We start from the raw sequence: 22,955 nt of genomic DNA on the forward strand, positions 1-22,955 counted from the left end.
ACCCCACAATTTTATTATACTATTCATATTTAAGTTAAAACATATTTATCAAAGTATTATTATGTACATCTATATCAAAAACACTTGTAAACGTGTTTTTTTTTTTTTTTATATTTTGTATTTCCATACTTTGTGGACCAGGCGCGAACGCAGACCTCACAATTTTAATGAACCACCGTTCTGCCAGATCACATTATATGCAATCAGTTTTTTAAAATAGTCAACCATATAGGAGCCTATTCCTGATCACACACACACATTCAGCTTTATATTATATATGTGTGTGTGTGTGTGTGTGTGTGTGTGTGTTACAGTGTCGCTGTATGTGCGAAAAGTCTCTAACAAACACTTCTTTGAATATTTTGTCTATATACTTGAAACTTGATATATAGGGTATTTGGACATCGAAACACTTCTGATTTGATTTATAGCCTGTAAAATAGCCGCTTAAGGGTGAACATTAAAAAATGCAGTTAAATTTAGCAGGAGTCAATCAACTATCATCTGCATTTTTAGTTTGAATTCGCTTGATTTTAGCCTTTTTTTTTGTCTATCTCTCAGACGAAGAAGGCTGATGGGCTTAATAATGACAATAGATGGAAGTCTTGATTTCGTTTACAACTGATGACATCGAAGTGATTTGTTTTAAACTTTTGAAAGCATTTCTATAATTATTGGGTACAGTATAATAATTAACAGAGAATTTGCTGTATTATAATAAATACGAAATCTGCATTCATTAAAATATTGTATTTAAGTGTATTTACGACCGAACAACGCCGGGCAGCCTGCTAGTATTATTTTATTTGTTGAGAAAAAAGAGGAGAGGCAGTAAAGAAGATGAACAAGCAAAGCTACGAGGATTTTAAAAAGATTTGAAATAAATGCAATTATAGAGATACACGTGTGAGGTCGAAATAAAATACGAGCGATAAATAATTAAGTAATTAAATAAACACGAAGAAATAAGAAGCTATAGAGAAAATTTTTATTTGTTTTCCATTTCTGTATGCCATCCTGTTTTTGTCATGTAAATCTTTTACATATTATAATACCATATATAACGAACGGCAATTGAACATTTTTTTTATTCAAAACGCTGGGTAACTACTTCAAGTATTTCAAGTATCTATTTGACAAATCTCCACGGCATTTACGTTACTGGCAAAGATACACTTGTTTTGAGTTGGCAAAAGTATGTTGATTCCGAAAGTGATTATTGTTGTTTGGGCCGAGATTAAAAGTTAAAAACCGCAAGAACTTTCTAGTTCACCTGATAGATAACAGGCTGGATCTATGTATTTTATTAAAGATTACGGAAGTGACTCTGGCTCATTGGTTTACGGCACGGACTGAAAACCTAGGTGTGCTAAGTTCGAATCCAGTTCGTTCCACAGAAAACCTCCCACTTAGGATGTTGCCAACTTTCATGTGGTTCGGGTTAGGATTAGGGTTAGGGAATTGAAACCGCTATCTTTAAACAATTCTCACCTAGAACCGTAGACACTCAACGCCTCTATCCATTGCGCCACGAAGGAAAAACAACTATGGAAATAAGGATAACAGTCCACAAAAACAAAATTGAATACACAAATTGTAAAGCTTCATCTCAAATGATAACAAAATATAAAAATAAAATAATAAATTAAACGTATACATGTGTGTATGTTTCCTTCTAGCTTAAAAAAACCCCTGCATTCTTTTAAATGAGAGATAATTGTGTGCATTACTTAGACTTATCGACTAACAGTCTCATCTTGACTGTTATAGGCACACTGTTTCGGTCAGTATAACCTCCAACTTTTTTCAAGTGCATAAATCGCCATGTTTGGTAAAGGAAACGGACCAAAACATGGCATCACTTAAAAATTATACATGTATTTCTTTTCAACAAGCAGACGACAACTTAGCTTAATTATTGTATTCGTCTTTTTTTATAGGCTTTCATAACGTAAAAATAATAATTTTCTTTCTTTATTTTTTTTTTGCGAACTGTTATTTTATCTTTGTAGTTGTTGTTTCACCACGTTTCGGTCAACTCATCCTCAGGCCTTCTTCAGGAGATGACTCACGACGGAATAGGAAGGCTGAGTGTTGTAACTGTAATTACTGCCCTCCATAGTCGTTTTAGCTCACTACATTTTGATCAACTAATCCTCTGGCCTGCTTTAGGTAGGGTTGAAACCCCTATCTTCTGACAATGCATACATGGAGCCGTAAAGACTCAACGCCTCTATCCACTGTGCTACAGGCTTCAAAGGTCGATCAACCTTGGATTTTTCGTCTTATAAATATATAAATACTAGCCTGGGTTCCCGGCGTTGCTCGGATGTTTGGAGGTGTATGTAGGGCAAAAAAAAAAATAATAATAATAATAATAATAAAAGTGGCTGCAGGCAGGCAAGTTTGAACCCGTGACGCGAAGACGGAAAAGAAAGGGACAGAAAATCTGACCTGTTACTGCTAGTCCATGACGCAACCCGAAGTTTGGAGCGTGAAAATTAAACAAAGTCAATCCAACCGATACGATGATTTGAAAAAAAAATGGCTAGCAAAAAAGCGAATACTCCTTGTAGAAAACTTCCCAGTTGAGGGTGAAAAAATTTATGTTTTTAGTCAAAGCCAATATTTCAATATTTGTCGTCTAAAGGGTCGTGCTTCAAAACGATACCAATCCAGTGAAAATCCCTCACCTCTGTCAAAGTTTCAGGCAGGCAAGCAGACATACATACATACATACACACATACATACATACATGCATACATACATATATTTAAACAGAACTGTGAGATTTACATTATAGACTAGCCTGGGTATTCGACGTGACCCGGGTGTTTGAAGGTGTGTGTTGAGAAAAAAAAATAGTGGTAGTAGGAAGACAGACTCGAACCCGTACCGCGAAGGAGGAAAAGAACGTGAAAAAAAAACGTGACATCTTTGCCATGGCGTTCATCGCCAAACCGGAGTGACGAAGTTTTAAATTAAGGCTAGTCAATCGAAAAGAGGGAATGACTTTCGAAAATATCAAGGAAAAAGCGACCCCTACTTCTAGAAAAGTGCCCAGTTGAGGGTGAAGGCATAAATGTTTTTAACATATTTTTCGATATTTGTCATCCGAAGCGTCGTGCTTAAAAATCATACCAATCGCGTGAAAATCTGTCGCCTCTATCGAAAGTTTAAGGCAGACATATATACATACATACATACATACATTTAAACAGACAGGTGAGATTTATATAATAGATATTTGTGTTCTAATATGGTCTTCTATTTTCAGGTCTGATTGGTATTATATATTATTTTTTATTGGAATCCTTTCAGATAAGTAATTTATTCTTTTGTTTAGGATTGTCATCCTCGTCTTGATAGTTGTTGTTTCGCCATGTTTTTGCCATCTCATCCTCTGGCCTTCTTCAGGAAGATGAGAATAGCACTCCGAAAAAAGAAAAAAAAACACGAAATACACAAATTACTCATCTCAAGCATTCCAATATAAAAAAATAATGTATAATAATTTTGTTTATTGTTAAAAATTTTATTCCTTAAAAAAGGGGGAAATAATTCCTGACTTTTAAGCATAAACTTCCTTTAAACGCCTGGTTAAAATCATTGTTTTCGTTTCCGAAAAAAATATTAATAATAGTAATCTTGTTTATTCGTTTGAGGATTAGGATTATAAAACGGAAAAGAAAGCAAAGCAAATTTTAAGAGTAGTAATCTATATGTTGAATAGTATCCTGGGCAATGCCGGAATTATTGCTGGTTGTGCACACACACATATGGAGCTGGGTGCACACACGCAAATATTGTTGTCAAGTCTTCAAGCCAAGAAATGTCATCAAAAGTCATAACAATTTGAAGAAGTGTGCACAAGTTTTGAAATTAATATTCTTTAAATGACAAGTTTTGAAAACAGTAATATTGAAATTTGACCTTGGATGAATTTAATAAGGGTTACTTGAATCCGACATGGCAAAACAAAATTCATGTCTAAAAATTTTTGTAAAAAAAAAAAAAAATGTGACGGACACTGAACCGATAGATTTGTCATTTTATCATCACCCACAACCCTCCACCACACACCATCTCTTTGTAAAGCACCAGAACAGATACTACACCCGAGATTTTATATATTTATTTTATTGTACGTCAAATTAAAATACATTGCAGTAATGATTACATTAAAGAATACAAAGTAAAATGACTAACAACAAACTTAGAAATGAAGTCCTTAGAAAACTGATGGGGGGGGGAGGGTCAAATCTTAGCCCGAAGGTTGGATACTTTTTCTTTAAAGAATATTAAACCAACTTCTTAGTATACTCAATTATGAATATATGAGCGACTTTATGAAGGTCAACTAATTTGCATATTACTTTAAAAACGAGCGATCATTAATTAATTCAAACAATATTTGTTTATGAAAAATGTTGCTCATTTTCAGCTTTTCATACTTGTGCTCTTTCCAAAACATTATTAATGACATATCACAGAATCCCTGGATTACGATTTTATTCCCATATTTTGTTCTAGATGTTTTCCTTGCATGGTTTGTGTTTTTTTAACATACACTCATTGTTTAAGTTATTCTCACAAGAAAATGTCGGGATTAGTCAAGTCTGGGGAACGTGGTAACCGTTTGACATTACCATAGCGAGAGATAATGTTGTTGCCAAATTGACCCCTGATTTTGGTAAAACAATTTCACAATTGCATTTGTTGTTCAATGTTATATTCATTCATAATTAATTTCCAAAATATTATCTGTAAAATATCTATATATATATATATACAAGTGAAAATGTCTGTGTGTCTGTGTTAATTTCCTACCAAATAACTCTGTCAATTTTCGGTCTATAGACTCGTGATTTGTTATAACATGTATTGAGATTTGGGAAAAATTTTTGAATCTGTTTTCGACCAGAAATTTGTCTATTAAAGGCTCAAAGTTTTATGATTTGACTTTTGAGAAGTCTACCAACTCCTCCGACAATTTTACGTCTAAACATTTGAAATTTTAGATATAGGTTACTTGGACAAGGATCTAACTTTACAATACAATTTGAACCTAAAACAGTAAATGTTAAGGGGTCATAATTTAGGTCAAATTAAAAAAAAAACTTGTCTCTATACTTTCTACCAAATTACTCAGCCAATTTTTGGTTAAAACATTTGAAATTTTACATGAAGTGCATTTAAACATGAGGCAAGTGTTCTAATTGTTCTTTTGCTGAGAATTTTGCTTCCAAGGGATCAAAGTTCAAAAGATTTTACCCTTGCAGTCTCTAGCAAACTATTAAGCCAATTTTTATTTTAAGCATTTGAAATTTTGCATAAAGGGTATTAAGACATGCAGTAAGCTTTTTAATCAGTTTTTGCGCGAACATTTGGCTGGCAAGAGCTCAACGTTTTACAGAGTTGACCTTTGCAGACTACTGAAATTTTACATAAAGTGTAATAAAAGATAAGACAATCTTTTTAATCGGTTTGAGTCGAAAATTTGAGCTACCAAAGGCTCAAAGTTCAAAAGATTTTTTCCTTTGCGGTGTTTAGCAAACTACTCAGCCAATTTTGGGCCTAAGTGTTTGAAATTCAATATAACGAGTGCTCAGACATGCGGCAATCATTTTAATATGTTTTGAGGCAAAGATTTGGCTGCCAAAAGGTCAAAGTTGAAAGATTTGACCTTTGGAGATTCTATCAACTTACTTCGCCAATTTTGAGTCAAACCACTTGAAATTTTAAATGTAGGTAACTTAGACATGGGTCAAACATTTTATTTTGATTTAAAACCAAAACAATAAGTGTTGAGGGATCCAAATTTGGGTCATAGTTTACAATAATTTATCTTATCTGTCTACGAAATTACTCAGACAATTTTTTGTCTAAATATTGGAAATTTTACATAAAAATATATTCACACATAGGGTAAGTTATGCACAGTACAAAAGGTTCAAGCAAAGCCGGGCAGAAATGCACGTAGTAAATAAGGTTGGAGTTGAGAATAATAGTAAATTAATAGCAAATAATTTTGGGTTTTACGTTAATAGTGAATTATTAGCAAACAAGTTTCGATTTCAAAATATACTAAATTAATAGCAAATAATTTTGGTTTGAAATTAATAGTGAATTAATAGTTAATAAAGTTTGAAGTTGAAAAAATAGTAAATAAATAGCAAATAATTTTGGGTTTGAGATTATTAGTGAATTAACTAGAAATAAGTTTGGGGTTGGAAAATAGTAAATTAATAGCAAATAATTTTGGGTTTGAGATTATTAGTGAATTAACTAGAAATAAGTTTGGGGTTGGAAAATAGTAAATTATTGCAAATAATTTTGGGGTTGCGATAAATAGTGAATTATTAGTAATTAAGTTTGGATTTCAGAACTATAGTAAATTAATAGCAAATAATTTTGGGTGTGAGATAAATAGTGCATTAATAGTTAATAAGTTTGGGGTTGTAAAATAGTAAATTAGTAGCAATAATTTTGAGTTTGAGATTAATGCATGTGTGTGTGTGTACACGTGTGTACGTGTGTGTACGTGTGTGTACGTGTGTGTACGAATCACTCTGCCAATTTTCGGTCTAGAGACTCGAGATTTGTCATCAGGGGTATTGGGATGTGCGAAAATCTTTTTAATAGGTTTTCGGATAGAAATTTTGCTAATAAGAGGTCAAAGTTCAACGATTTGGCCTTTGAAAACTCTACCAAACTTCTCCGCCAATTTTGGGTCTAAACACTTGAAATTTTAAACGTAGATTACTTAGACATGGATCACAGTTATTAATTTGATTTGTGCTCTCAAAACTAAATGTTAAGGGGTCAAAAGTGGGGTCAAAGTAAAAACAAAGTTGACCTGTGCGGTCTCTACCAAATTACTCAGTCAATGTCTGGTCTAGGCATTTGAAATTTTACACAAAGGATATTCAAAGAAAGAGCAAGCTTTTATATCGGTTTGGGTTGAAAATTTGAGCAGTCAAATGTGTCAAAGTTCAAAATATTTGAGCTATGCGGTGTCTAGCAAACTACTTAGCCAATTTTGTGTAACATTTGAAATTTTTACATAACGGGTATTCAGACCTGCGGCAAGTATTTTAATCAGTTTTGGGGCGAAAATTTGGCTGCTAAAATGTCAAAGTTGAAAGAGTTGACATTTGCAGATTTTATCAAATTCCTCCGCCAATTTTCGGTCTACAGACTAGAAATTTTAGATGTAGGTGACTTGTATATGGGTAAAACTTCGTATTTTGATTTGAAACCAAAACAATAGATGTTTAGGTGTGTAAATTGGGGTGAAATATAAAAGACTTTACCTCTGCGGACTCTACTCAATTACACAGACAAATTTTAGTCTAAACATTTGAAAGCTTACATAAAGTGTATTCACACGTAGGGCAAGTTATGAACAGTACATAGGGTCCGAGCAAAGCCGGGAAGAAATACAAGTAGTAAATAAGGTTGGTGTTGAGAGTAATAGTAAATTAATAGCAAATAATTTTGGGTTTGAGATTAATAGTGAATTAAGAGTAAATAAGTTTGAAGTTTATAGTAATAGTAAATTAATAGCAAATAATTTTGGGTTTGAGATTAATAGTGAATTAAGAGTAAATAAGTTTGAAGTTTATAGTAATAGTAAATTAATAGCAAATAATTTTGGGGTTGAGATTAATAGTGAATTAACAGTAAATAAGTTTGAAGTTTAGAGTAATAGTAAATTAATAGCAAATAATTTTGGGTTTGAGATTAATAGTGAATTAAGAGTAAATAAGTTTGAAGTTTATAGTAATAGTAAATTAATAGCAAATAATTTTGGGGTTGAGATTAATAGTGAATTAACAGTAAATAAGTTTGAAGTTTAGAGTAATAGTAAATTAATAGCAAATAATTTTGGGTTTGAGATTAATAGTGAATTAAGAGTAAATAAGTTTGAAGTTTATAGTAATAGTAAATTAATAGCAAATAATTTCATCTTTGATATTAATAGTAAATTATTAGTAAATAACTTCGGAGTAAAGAACAATAGTTAATAAGAAGCAAATATTTTGGGGTTGAGATTAATAGCAAATTAATAGTAAATAAATTTTGTAGTTGAGAACAATAGTAAATTAGCAGCAAATAATTTTGGGTTTGAGATTAATAGTTAATTAATAGTAATTAGGTTTTGAGTTGAGAGTAATAGTAAATTGATATCTTTTAAATTTTTTTAACCGGTTTTTTGGCCTGAAATTTGGCTATCAAGGGGTGCAAGTTCAACGATTTGAGCTTTTAAGACTTTATCAAATATATCCGTCAATTTTTAGTCTAAACACTAGCCATTTTAAATGTAGCATACCTGTACATGAGTACAAACTTTTTAATCTATCTATATATATATATATATATATATATATATATATATATATATATATATATATATATATATATGCATCTAAAGTTATTAACAGTACATAGGGCCCGAGCAAAGTCGGGCTGAACTGCTAGTCTCAAATTAAGAAAGCATATGTAAAGTGACAAATATTTACTTAGGATGTTTCATGTGGTTCCTCCCGTAAGTAGCCAATGTCTTTCTAGAGTGAATTCAAACTAAAATGATATCAAGGAAACGAATGCCAACGATAGAATCATTTGATTCACAAGACAAAAAAAAAAGAATAAAATATTTTAAGTGAAAGGTCAGTCTTTAGAGCTTATGAAACCAAAGTTTTCTTAAAAAATGAGGGACGTTGATTTCGACATAGCTTATTCGAGGAATTAATTAACGCGTGCAAAATCTATAATGTATCATATTTCCAAACTTCGTAGACGATTCCCATGTAAACATTTTGCATAAATATCAGTCTGTCATCTATAATAGGAAAACGTGTATATGTATTAACTTTTCTGCGAACTGTTATCCTCATCTTAATAGTTATTGTTGTCTCACCACGTCGCAGCCAACTAATCCTTTGGCCTTCTTCATGTAATTAACCGCGACAGGCAGAAAATGAGTTGGCCGAAACGTGGTAAAGCAACAGTAACTATAAAGATAAGGATAGCAGTCCGAAAAAAAATTGAATACACAAATTATAAAGCTTCATCTCAAATGATTCCAAAAAATACACATAATAAAATAATAAATAAAACGTTTACATGTATGTATGTCTCCCTATAGCTTGAAAAAACCGTCCATTTTTTTAAATGAGAGATGATTGTTTGCATTACTTAGAATTACCGACTAACGGTCTCATCTTGACTGTTATTTGCCCGCTGTTTCGGTCGGTGTAACCTCCGACCTTTCTCAGGTGTATAAGTCGCCGTGTTTAGTAAAGGAAAACGACTAAAACGTTGTAACTCATAAACCTGAATGATGTCGAGGTTTACACCGAGCGAAACGTTGTGCAAATAACACTAAAGATCAGAACATTAATTTGATTAATCCAAATAATACAAGCCCATATACAGTTAGTATTTGGCCTAACCTCGGAAAATATCTCAAATTTAGAAAAGAAAATCATTTATTGGAAGGGTAATCAAATCGGCATTTATATAATTTAATATTATCAAGATGCAAAAAAGTTTTTTTATGTTATGCAAATGTTATGATAATTTTTCAGAGTTATTTATTTTATGCTTACTCGAGATATGTGTGTATGTTCGAGGAGAAGAATATGTCGGACAAAGAAAAATAGGAGAGAGGAAGGGAGAGGCAAAGGGCGGGGGGATAAATGTTAAGTTATATTTTTGTCCCGGGTAATGCCGAGTAGCCCTGTTTGTTTATTATGAATACGTGAACAATTTGCATGGGTGTGGCATTTCTCAAAAGCCCTTCAAATTCGTTTCGCGCATGCTCAATCAGACGTAATTGGTCATACCTATACATGAGATGGACGTGTCAAAAATATATAATAAATAAATAAAAAAACAAAACAAAACAAAAACAAAACAAAAACAAAACTACCGGTGGGTGATATACTCGTTTCAAAGCCATTACGCATTGAAGAAATACCGGGTATTCTCAAGAATAATTACGTCATCGTCACGTTCGTGCGCAGCTCTTTCGATTGGTCAATGCTCACCAACACTTCTTATATAAACAATACTTTCTGCTGAAGAGTCGCTGTTCATTTCTAGAATTACCAAGTGACAGACGTGCAGGGAAAAAGTCTGACGGCGAGACGGGGACACAAGTCAAAAAGAACACAAAACAAGAGTAAGTATGATACAGCTTTGTCACTTGATTTTATTATTTTTTTGTATAATTTCTTTTCTCTCTTCGTTTTTTTTGTTCTTTTATGAGATAATTGAAAAATCATTTCCTATTTTGAAAATCTTTTAATTTATTCATGAATTATATTTTTCACACACACACACACACACACACACACACACACACACACACACACACACACACACACACACACACACACACACACACACACACAAAAGCAATGGATAAAGAACAACATACACAATATGAGTTTTGATTTAAAATTTTATATGCTACCAATCATTCGACTTGATTTCTTCAAATCTATCGAGAATCGCATTAATTTATTTTCCTAAAATGACAGTGTTCATTCAGCCATTCATGGGAGATGGTTAGGTCGATGTGGTTCACTTGAATTGCGTCGTTGCTCGGGATCGAATGAAGACCAACGAATGTTCCATACCATATTTTATTGTCATCAAAATCGGTGAAATTGCCCATTTGTCAATCAAATCGATTGGATGCCTGCTCTAGTTTCATTGGGAGGAGGAAACTTTACATGCTTTTCCGCATTGACTTAATCCATAATACATTGTCGGCTACATTGCACTGTAGAGAATCTACTGTTGATTTTATAAAATTAGTTTTATATAATGGCTTGAATTAAAGTTTAAAATGCAAAATTCCAGTATCCTGGTTCAGTTGTGTTCTAAACAGAAACATTCATTTCGAACGCGCCCCTGTCTTATCAAAGAACTTTCTTTTATACGCCGGGCCTTTCCGCTTGTGTGGGGAGTAAAACTTCTCAAATGTATTTGTAATATTAGGCTTTATAATTTAATTCGTCCGCAAATTTTTTCTGACATCAACTGCATCGGCTTCGAAAACGTATAACAGGCACTGATGAATGTTGATCAGTTCAGTTTTTCCTGCATGAAAGAATTCAATGACTCATCTATGCTTTTGATGCACGTCCATGACAGGGGTTGCTTTCTTAGACCCCCACATCATCAATATCTAAATATCTAGGGATGACGTATTATAATACGAATGGATAATAAATTAGAATGGAAGACAAATACAATCTCAACTTATATATAAAAAACAGTTTGTGTGTGTGTCTTCATTCTTTTCTTTCGGACTGTTATCCTCGTCTTCGTAGTGTTTTTTTTTCACCATGTTTTGACCAACTCATCCTCTGGCCTTCTTCAGGAAGATGAGGATAACCGTCCGAAAAAATATATAAAACTAAAGGGAAACAAGAACAAAATTCCTGACTTTTAAGCATTGACTGCCTTTAAACGCGTGATTAAAATCATTGTTTTTTTCTTTTACGGACGTTTGAAAATAAATCCCATCGGAAAAAATAATATGAATAATAGTAATCTTGTTTATTCGTTTGAGGATTAGGATTATAAAACGGAAGAGAAAGCAAAGCAAATTTTAAGAGTAGTAATCTATATGTTGAATAGTATCCTGGGCAACGCCGGAATTGTTGCTGGTTGTGCACACACGCATATGGAGCTGGGTGCACACACGCAAATATTGTTGCCAAGTCTTCAAACCAAGAAATGTCATCAAAAGTCATAACAATTTAAAGAAGTGTGCACAAGTTTTGTAAATCAATATACTTCAACTGACAAGTTTTGAAAACAGTAATATTGAAATTTGGCCTTGGACTAATTTAATAAGGGCCACTGAATGCGGCATTGAAAAACGAAATTCATATTTAAAGTTTTTGTGAATAAAAAACAAATGACACTGAGCCGATCGACTTGTGATTTTGTCGTCACCCACAACACTCCACCGCACTTTAAAAGTTGCCGAAAATAAAACCCGAGGCTTTGTTATTTCTTGGGAAGAATTTTCATTGCAGCTTTCCATCAAACAAGACCTAAGGTGGATTAAATATTCCCGATTGGCCAAATATTGAAACCCCAAATAAGTATTGTTTGTCCTTTGTGTTCTAAAGTTATTCTACATACACACACAACGAACTCTAGATGAGACAATCCAACGCTGTACGGTCATAGACAAACACACCCATATATACACGTCATGTAGATGCCTATGACACGTATATACACTTATACAATCTAACCACTAGAAGACATACGTATACATAATATATAACCCCGAAAATATTATATAGCTATAACCAGTGTGAATAATTTCCATTCCTCTCTATCTGTATTTTAAATTAAACGAAAATTCCACGAGCAAAGTTTTTTTTTTCCTAGAACTGCCCGGTTATTGAACACAATACCGCGAGGCTGCTTCATACCTATATATAATATGGTCGTTTTCAAATATAATGCAAAGTCTTAGAGCAACCCACTTACATGATCAAATCACATCGGACAGCTGACACCTATTAACCTTTAGTGGCTTTTTAGTAGTTTTCGGACGATAAATTGGAATCGGAATTGGGAATCGGAAAATCGACAAATTTGGGGTATCGAAATCGATATCGGAATAAAAAAAATGGTGCCTATTTTCTGATGCCAAGACGATTCTTTTAATTATTTACTTATGGAATTTTTTATTTGATTTTGTTTAAAGCAAACGCTTCCATTGCTGGTAATAATTGCAGAATAATAAATATTTATTGATTTTAAACTACCAGTGAAGCTAAAATCTATAGATCATCCTCCAAAAATCTAATTTTACGTTTAGGAAAATATCTGCATATTTAACATGTGTTTTTTATAGAAATCGGGAAAAATAAAAAGTCTATAGTAAAATATTTAGGGATTTATAAAGAATCGGAATCGGAGTCGGTAATTGTATCGGAATCGGGAACTTAGTACTTCTATCCATCCGTAGTTCAAAACAAGAACAAATACCGCTTAGGCGTTTCGCTAACACCGTAAAAATGCTTACGTAATGGCGGCTTTTCAAACAGTTGTTTTAAAAAATTCTTTTATTTAAAAAATACATGGAATTAAAAATATCAATATGGGTAAATTCTTAACAATGAAGAATAGAAGTACCCATTGAATAGCATTTTTATAGGTGATTTTTTGGAAGTTATATATACATATATTTCATCGAAGCAAGTTACAATTCGTTGATTTTCTTTAAATCCTTTTTTTTTTTTAAGAAAAGCGATTAAAAAAACAAATATTGAATAATTTGCTATTAAACCTGGTATTTTTTAAAAAAAATGTTGTCTTTGTTCCTTTAACTGAAAAAAAAAACAATTAAGGGTTGAATTAAATTTTTCAATAATTATTTACTTAATATACGGGTTAAATCATCATCATCATCATCATCATCATCATCATCATCATCATCATCATCATCATCGTCGTCGTCGTCATCGTCATCGTCATCGTCGTCATCGTCATCATCGTATTCATCGTCATCGTCATCATCATCATCATCATCATCATCATCATCATCATCATCATCATCATCATCATCATCGTCATCATCGTCATCATCATCATCATCGGGTTAAATTATACAACTAAACATACACTATAATAACTACTCATAAGGCATAGCAGATATTACTTTAAACAATAGTCACTTGATTAATTTTCCTAATACAAGGGAAATAACTGAATTCTTAGGAAATGATAGTTATTTCGAATAATGAAAGCAAGAAAATATGACAAATTGCTTTAATTATTGAAACGTTCTAATAAATAAAACTATAGACCAATAATAATAAATAATAAAATAATAATAAAAAATAAAAAGTCTTTAGTTAAATATTTAGAGATTTATAAAGAATCGGAATCGGAATCGGTAATTGTATCAGAATCGGGAACTTAGTACGGAATCAGTAATCGTATCGGAATCGGGAAAAATATAGGAATCGTCCAATCACTACTTTTTGATAAGTGGTAACCCTCCTCTAAAAAAATACAATATATATACTTTAGCAAACTCAATAATTAAACAGTATGAGCCTGTCGTAAATTATCCATTAATATAAAATAATTATTTATAATAATTATTTACTTAATATACGGGTTAAATTATACAACTAAACATACACCATAATAAATACTTATTAGGCATAGCAGATATCACTTCAAACAATTAGAATTCATTTCTATAATTTATAGTTACTTCATTAATTTTCCTAATACAAGGGAAATAACTGATTTCTAAGGAAACGATAGTTATTTCCCTTTATTCTTAATAACTCCGAATAATTAAAGCAAGAAAATATGATAAAGGGCTTTAATTATTGGAACGTTCTAATAAATAAAACTATAGATCAACATATGTTTTTTAAAAATTATTTAAACGATGTAATTTTCTGTTCATAACAACGTGAAAATGGAGGGAGATGCTACTCTATCACCCAATTCTATGTTTTCTGTTTAAATTTCATTCAGAAAAGAACGTTAATTTTCAGAGTAGAAATTTATTGTTGGAATAAAGAATACAGTTCAGATTTTTTCCGTAACTCATGGATTTTAGATGTAGGCTAATCTCCCCAGAAAAAAAGTCATTAGCATATATTAGATCTAATTTGAAATAATATTGCTAGTTAGCATATACAACAAAAATATATTAAAAAAATTAATTTCATCTTTTGGTGACATAATACATTGAAAGTATATGAATTTATGGTATCTTAGCCAATTTTTGTTTTGAACATTTGAAATTTTGCATAAAGTTTATTCAGACAGGTAGCAAGTTTTTAAATCAGTTTTTGGCCGAAAATATGGCTGCTAAGTGGTCAAAGTTGAAGGAGTTGACCGTTGCAGACTCTACCAAACTCCTCAGCCAATTTTCAATCTAAACACTTGAAATTTTGAATGTAGAGTTCCTACACATGAGTCAAACTTTTTAATGAGTCAAACTTTTTAATATATATGTGCATATGCACATAAAGTTATGAACAACACATAGGGCCCGAGGAAAGCCGGCTGATCTGCTAGTATATATATATATATATATATATATATATATATATATATATATATATATATATATATATATACATATATAAAGTAGAATATTCCATTTCTCACACTACTCGTGTTTCATCCAAAGCAAATATTTAGCATCACAAGTAGGCGTAATTAGACCATGACATTTCATAAACGGAGGTGTAAATTACATTATAATTATAATTTACACACGCACATATACACATACACACATACGCAGATAAATATATACACACATAAACACGTACACATATATACGCATATACTGATGATAAAAATCTTGGTCTATGATTTTTTAAAAAAACTTTTGTTTATTATATTTCATCCATGAGAAGAAATTCAGCACAAACCGTAAACAAAACAAATTCTATTTAATAACTACGTACATTCTTCATTTAATGGAACATTTAAATGAATTAAATTATTTCCTGTCATTAATTAATCACTAACTCAATTAAAAATTGGCCTTTATGTTTTTATAAGTGATGATTTCCTTGTAAAGATGTTCATAGCATCTTTATTAGAAAATATTCACAGCATTTCGACGGACGTACTTTTAATTCGAGCATGAAAAAAAAAAAGAAATGTATTAATATCTACTTAAAATAACAAAAATCTAACTTTTTACCATCCCGATATTTTTAAATATATTATTTTTATTATTTCAGAATAAAGAAACATGCTACGATTCATTTTACCTCTGTTCTTCCTGGCGATACAATCCTCTCTGGTGATCAGTTGGGATGAGCGTAAGTTATGTTTTTTTATTAATTGAATTAAGGTGTAATCAAGAAAAATATATACACTCTGGCAATAGTCACAACATCAGTGATGCCCTTCGTATCAACTTCGGCCATCTATCGCTACATGAATTTCGATGAAACAGAAATACACTCCTATATAAAACAAATAACTCCGAGTGTGCTTTTATAGGCTTACATGTATGGTAATATATGCATTGTATGCATTTGTGAAAACGATGGTGTATATTCTCTCTGTAGTAGTTCGAACCTATCGAAGTATGGGGACGACGAAAACGATAATCAAAATCAATAAGTTTTATATTAAAATCTTCATCTGGCAAAAAAATGAATAACATGCGAGTAACCATACTGAAACCTGCAACTTCTTAGTTTCGTAAATATGATGTTTCTAAGAACTTACCATTGGTTAATGTATTTAATTAAAAAAATAACCATAATAAATTAAAAATTATACCCCTTAGGTTCCCTGATAACTAAATTATCTTTATAATTCGTCTAAATTACTTCCGACTAAACTAAAAAAATTCGAAACCTGCCAAAACATGGCAATGTTTATATCTGCCGAAGGTCGGGGGTTGCATTGATTGAAGCGTTTTGCAGATAAAACTCGAGATGTGGTTAATTGTCAGAGTAATCTAAATAATATAAAATTCATACCCCATCTAAAAAAAAGTTCACAACTGTTAAAATATTTACTTTATTAATTGGGGTATCTAATTTATTAAATACAAGTTTATTTTGGAGGGATAGTTTAGTATGAGCGCCTCTATCTAGAAGAACTGCAAGTGTATCTCTGTTAACACTGATAATTTAACTGACTCTATCTTAAAATGTATCACTTATCTGATGATAAACTAATGAAAAATTTATACCCTTACGAAGATTAAAATCAAGATTTTATATTATAAATATAGAACAACAAACATTGCATCAGTATTTTAAAATATTCACAGCTAATACTATATAGGTTATTACATATTAAAAAAATAGAATCATATATATGAATTTCGTATTAAATTCATTGAAAATGTATTAATATAAGTAATTATTTAGTTAATTTTCGCTAGCAGAAAGTTGCTGAATATAATAACTAGCAAGATTCTGACCCAGAATCTGAACTACGAAACCTTAGTTAGAGAACGCGTATTCCAATTTTGATCAACATCTATTGCATAATAGTGATTGTAGAATTTTCTTTTTAAATTTAAAGCTTAAGCTTAAGGGAGCTTCAGAAGAAATTAAATTTAAAGGGAATCTTGTTTAATTGGGGTCTAATGACTGTGGATCAAATTTATTGCAAGTATTAAATGTTTGTATCATAAACTAAAAAAGTGGTGCCTATGTTATGCCATAATATCCGCTTAAATAATCATAAGAAACTAAGATGTGGGGAATATTTATTAATTTATGTCTAGTATGTATTGCTGAAATTTTATAAGTTTAGACCAGAAATTAGCTGAGTAATTTGGTAGAAGTCAAACTTTTTATTTTGACCCCAATTTTGACCCCTTTGCATTTATTTTTTTGAGCTCAAATCGAATTAAAAAGTTTGATCCATGAACAAGGAACCTACATTTAAAATTTCAAGTGTTTAGACTAAAAATTCGCGGAGGAGTTTGGTAGAGTTTTCAAATGTCAAACCGTTGAAATTTTACCCCTTGACAGCCACATTTCTGGCAAAAAAACAAAAAAACAAAAAGATTTTCCCAAATCTCAAAACTGTAGCATTCAAAGATGGTGACGTTACCACTATACTAACGTGACACGCATGTGAACTGATTAAAAATGAAAAAGTAACTAAGATGAATGTACAAAATGTATAACGGTTTTTTCAATTTTAACCCATTTGTGACCCCCTTAAAAAAACTATTTAAACCTGCTAAAGACCTATAAAAGAACGGTCCGTAAAAATCCAATCATTTGAGACCCCTAGAGCCGCTCTGCGACTTTACGTTCCAGAGGAGATAAAATTTGAAAATATGGAAACAAACAGACGGACGGAAATTTGGCCGTTATATATATATATATATATATATATATATATATATATATATATATATATATATATATATATATACACACTAGGATGGGTGGTCGGCGTTGCCCGGGTATTTGGAGGTGTATATTGAAAAAAGAAAAAGAAAAAAGCGGTCAATTTTTTTAAAATTTGACCCATATTATGACCCCTTATAATTTATGGTTTTGGGCTCAAATCAAGTTGTTAAGTTAGATCCATGTCCAAGGAACCTATATCTAAAATTTCTAGTGTGTAGCCCCAAAATTGTTGTAGGAGTTTAGTAGAGTTCTCAAAGGTCAAATCGTTGAACTTTGACCCCTTAATCGCCAAATGTCTGGCCAAAAACCGAATACATCGATGTTCCCAAATCTTCGAGTCTGTAGACTTAAAATTGACAGATTTATTGCGTAGATAAATGTACACACACAGACACACAGACACACAGACACACACACAGACAGAAACTTTCACTTTTAAAGATATATAGATATAAGAGTTTGAAATATGGAAATAGACAGACAGACAGACAGATTTATAGCTTTTTAAATCATATATATATATATATATATATATAATGTTTGAAAATATAGAAATAGACAGACAGACAGACAGACAGACAGACTTACAGCATTTTATATCATATATATATATATATATATATATATATATATATATATATGTATATATATATATATTATGACTACTAAAAAAAGACTGTGTATTTTATATCTCTGGTAAAAAGAAAGACGGAGGGAAAACTTTTAATAGAGGGTGAAAAAATAATATTAAATAAGGCTATAGAGTCAGGCGACCGTGTTTCGCCCTCAGTTTTCAAAGCTTAATAGAGTTTTTTTTCTAAAGGGAAACGAATTAAAACAGGGGAACGACTTAAATAAAATTCAACTACCGGAAAGAAAAAAATAATTAAAAAAAAAATGGGAAACGACTAAAACACATCCATCGTTATGATAATTATACAATGGAAACGAATTTTTTTCAACCTCCATTAAACGTCCCCCCCACGTCCTTCTTTTTACCATAGATACAACAAAGTTAGTCTTCCTTTTTAAACAGGTATAATAAAGTTTTGTAACCCTAAAAGAATAATTGTTGGGTTTCATCATGCTAGACCCGGCTGATTATAACAGATCGAATATTCAGCATCTTTCTGTTGACGAAGACTCGGACATTTAAATTACATATACTGAGCTAAACTAAACTCCGAAGACGTCCACACAACCAAATATGTGAAATAATTACTCGGAGGCATGAATATAGTTCCACTCATTCCACAAAATAAAATCATTTAAAAAATGTACGCCCTTATTTAAAAAAAAAAAAAAAATATTGGTGCAGATTTTCTTTTTGGTCCCCTGACAAAAAGAGGATGGACCTGTAAATTCACCCTTGTCCGTTCGTCCGTTCGTCAGTCCGAACTTTTCTCAATAACTACGCCATTAATTTTTTGAAATTTTGCACAAACATTAAACAAGGGTGAATTTACAGGTTCACCCTCCTTTTGTCGGGAGACAAAAAATATTTATGCCCTTGTAAAGAAGAAAAATAATTTATGCATGTTTTCACATTTTTGTAGTTTTATTGATACAGAAACAGGTCACTGTAGTCAGTAAAAGGAAGTAACTACAACCATAATTATCAAGGGAAGTAACTCTAGAGGATTTATCATTATTCAGATCTCGAAGTTCAAATGTAGAAACCGCTGAAAAATGTTTTTTATAAAATAACTTTTATTGCAAACGATTATGTTTCATTGAGGTAATTATCTGATTAATATTAATAAAATAACAGCTTACTATCATACACTCATTAACACTATCCTTGAGTGACCTTCAAGTCTTGATAAGTGGTTACTCACTTGTACAAAAATATTGTGTAAATATATAGACTTACTAAAAACAGAGAACAGCACCGCGCACATACACAGAAAAGATTTTCACTCTTTTGGATGATTTTTTTAATTATTATATTTGGTTCCGACGAGTGACAGATAGTACAGAAGTATAACTGTATTTATGTAGGAAGATTTAAATGCTTATACAATGTATATTCATAAAGCCATTTTGAAAAACAATTATTGAGTTTAATTTCATTTTATTAACACATAATATTTGAACATGTTTAATTTATATGTGTTGTATATTCGTCTATATGATGCGTTCGTGCATTTAGGAGTATATATGAATGTGCCTGGTTTATGTTTTACGTGGGACATATTTAATCGTCGCTAAGGATTTTAATGTATATATATTTGAAGTGTATATGTGATCGTCTAGTTATGAATGTAACATTTATAATAGACGCTGTTTACAATAATAGGGGACGGATAAGTTCTTTTTAGGGGATTAACTTCGGCCAATGGAGAAATATCTTATACTTCTGGATTGATCTTGATTTGACGGATATTCGGAAAAACTACAAGTCTTGGTTGTATTTGCAGCAACTTTATTTACCGATGTTTTCCCATTATTTTTACATCTTTCATATCGACATTTCCATTACGGTCAGTGGACTGCCTCTCTCTCTCTCTCTTCTCTCTCTCTCTCTCTCTAGATGTATGTGGTAACTCTTAAGTGTCGACCCCCACCAATTGCTTTGTGCCTCTCAAAAAACATCTCTGCTCGTGTTTCAATCCTGGCCTGAGGTAGTTGCTAGTATGGCCGCACTGCAGAGCTGTGATATAGCGAAACTGTCTGTCTGTGGATTCCTTTCTCTCTCTCTCTCTTTCTCTCTCTCCCTCTCTCTCTATATATACCTATATATGTGCGTGTGCGTGCGTGTGCGTGCGTGCGTGTGTGTGTGTGTGTGTGTGTGTGTGTGTGTGTGTGCGTGTATTAATTAATTGTACAGCACGTAATATCTCTATATTATTATTCTTTTTTTTAGTTTTTTTCTGGTTTTCTGAAGACCGTTCTAGTGTTTTTGGTAAACATATTCTCATGTATGGTTTTGTTCCATTTATTGCAAGTACTTTCGACTGAATTCCCCCAGTCGTTAACAAGCGTTATTTTTTAAATGTCCGTTGAGTTTAAACTGAGTGGCAATGTGTTTATTTTTACTTATGAAATTTCTTTTCCCCAAGTAAACATTTCTGTGAACTATTTTAATGTAAATATTTTTTTAACTTAAAATACTTTTTTCGCTTCGATTACATATTTCTGTTATCGAAATTTCTTGTAATTTACGAATAATCGGCCATGAACTGGTTCCTTGGGATTTTCTGCAAGCTAATAACATAACATATATAAATATAACGATTAAAGTCGACCCATATCCTAATTTTTATATCGAAAGGTATTAAAAATATCTTTTTCTTTTTAACAGGCATTTGCAAACAAGAAATTGTCAAGGGACCTTGCAAGGGACATATCGAAAGGTAGGTTTGTTTATCTCTTATTCACCTCCAGTAAGTGAAGAATATGCACGGAGTCAGTTTAAAGTGGGAACACAGAAATCCTCGAGGACAAACAACTGGCTGCTAAAATAACAGATCGATCACAATGATCTTCGTAAAACTGGTCTTCACCTGTTTGCTAACAGTTATCTTACTTTCCGTTTTTTTTTTAAATCTGAAAAGCACAGTTGCAAGTAATAAGTAATTTATTGTGTTGATATGAATGCTTAAACTAATGTTCGTTTAGATTTTACTCAAGATCTTAGAATCCTCTACAAAATCTAATCTAATCTAAGAAACTTCTGTAAAATCTAATCTAATCTAAATTCTTGTTTTAATGTGTTTTCAACCACTCTGAAGAGGTATGGTACTCCGAAGCAGTCTGTGAGTGAATCACTATAAATGCTCCTTATCTTGGGTTGAGCATACTGGTGAGTGGAATAACAAACTGCCGCTTTCGTATAAAGCAATGCTTTTTGTGAGAACAAATACAGCTAACGTGTTTAGACAATGTTTAAACATTGTAATTTCGCATACCTATCGTAACAGCCGCTAAATTGCGTAACGGTTAGAAGCGCCGATTTCCACCTAAGGCTGAAATGCTAGTATGCTAGTTGCCCGAGTGTTTAGGGTGTATGTTGAGCAAAAAAAGCAGTCAGTTTTTTTTTCAAACTTTGTTTTAACTGCTATTATGACACCCTAACATTTATTGTTTTGGGTTAAAATCAAGTTATTAAGTTAGATCCATGCCCAAGGAACCTATATCTAAAATTTCAAGTGTTTAGACCAAAAATTAGCGGAGGAGTTTGGTAAAGTTCTCAAAAGTCAAATCGTTGATCGTTGACCCCTTAATAAGAATTTTCTGGCCGAAAAGTGACAGAGTTATTGCGTTGGAAAATGTACACAAACACACCTACAGAGATACGCCAAATTTATATATATATATATATATATATATATATATATATATATATATATATATATATATATATATATATATATATTACTAGAATTTCAGCCCGGCGTGCCCGGGTGTTTGGATGTGTATGTTGAGCAAAAAAACAAAAAAAAAAAAAAATAAAAAAATGTGGTAGTAAGGAGGCAGGCTCGAACCCGTACCGCAAATGAGGAAAAGAACAGGAAAAAAACTGACGTGTTTGCTGTTACGACCACCGCCAAACCGGAAGTGATGTAGGTTTAAAGTAAGGCCATACAATCGAAAGGATAGGATAACTTTAAAAAATATCGGCGATCTCCCCCCCCCCTGTTTAAAAGTGGTCAGTTGAAGGTGAAGATATTCATGTTTTTAGCCAATTTTTCTATATTTTTTGTCTGAAAGGTCGAACGTCGAAATGATACTGATCTTGATAAAATCCATTGCTTCTGTCCAAAGTTTTAGGCAGACATGCAAACATACATAGATACATTTATATATTGGTAACTAAATTTTTTTTACCCAAACCGATTAAAAATGCTAGCATCTGAATACACTTTAGGTAAAATTTCAAATGTTTAGACCAGAAATTTTCTGAGCGATTTGCTAGATACCGTAGAGGTCAAATTTTGTAAACTTTGTCTCCTATTATGACCCCTTTACGTTTATTGTTTAGGGCTCAATCACGTTATTAAGTTAGATCCATGTCAAAGGACCCGATA

General features: G+C 31.9%; 1 protein-coding gene across 2 annotated transcripts in view; it reads left to right on the forward strand.

Annotated features, from left to right (window-relative positions):
• The window catches only part of LOC145248906 (BPTI/Kunitz domain-containing protein-like), a 70,935-nt gene that overhangs the window by 43,251 nt on the left and 4,729 nt on the right, over window positions 1–22,955 (forward strand). Inside the window, exons 1-3 of one of the 2 annotated variants that reach the window (XM_080110686.1) lie at window positions 9,968–10,193; window positions 15,775–15,855; window positions 21,230–21,281. In XM_080110686.1, coding sequence (XP_079966812.1) covers window positions 15,786–15,855; window positions 21,230–21,281 — 122 coding nt within the window. In that variant the 5' untranslated portion in view covers window positions 9,968–10,193; window positions 15,775–15,785. Of the gene's footprint in view, window positions 1–9,967; window positions 10,194–15,774; window positions 15,856–21,229; window positions 21,282–22,955 lie in introns of those variants that run through there. The other variant, XM_080110687.1, reaches the window with a different exon arrangement.

This window comes from Euprymna scolopes, chromosome 27, assembly GCF_053919585.1.
Source record: "Euprymna scolopes isolate OS-2025 chromosome 27, ASM5391958v1, whole genome shotgun sequence".
NCBI lineage: Eukaryota > Metazoa > Mollusca > Cephalopoda > Sepiida > Sepiolidae > Euprymna > Euprymna scolopes.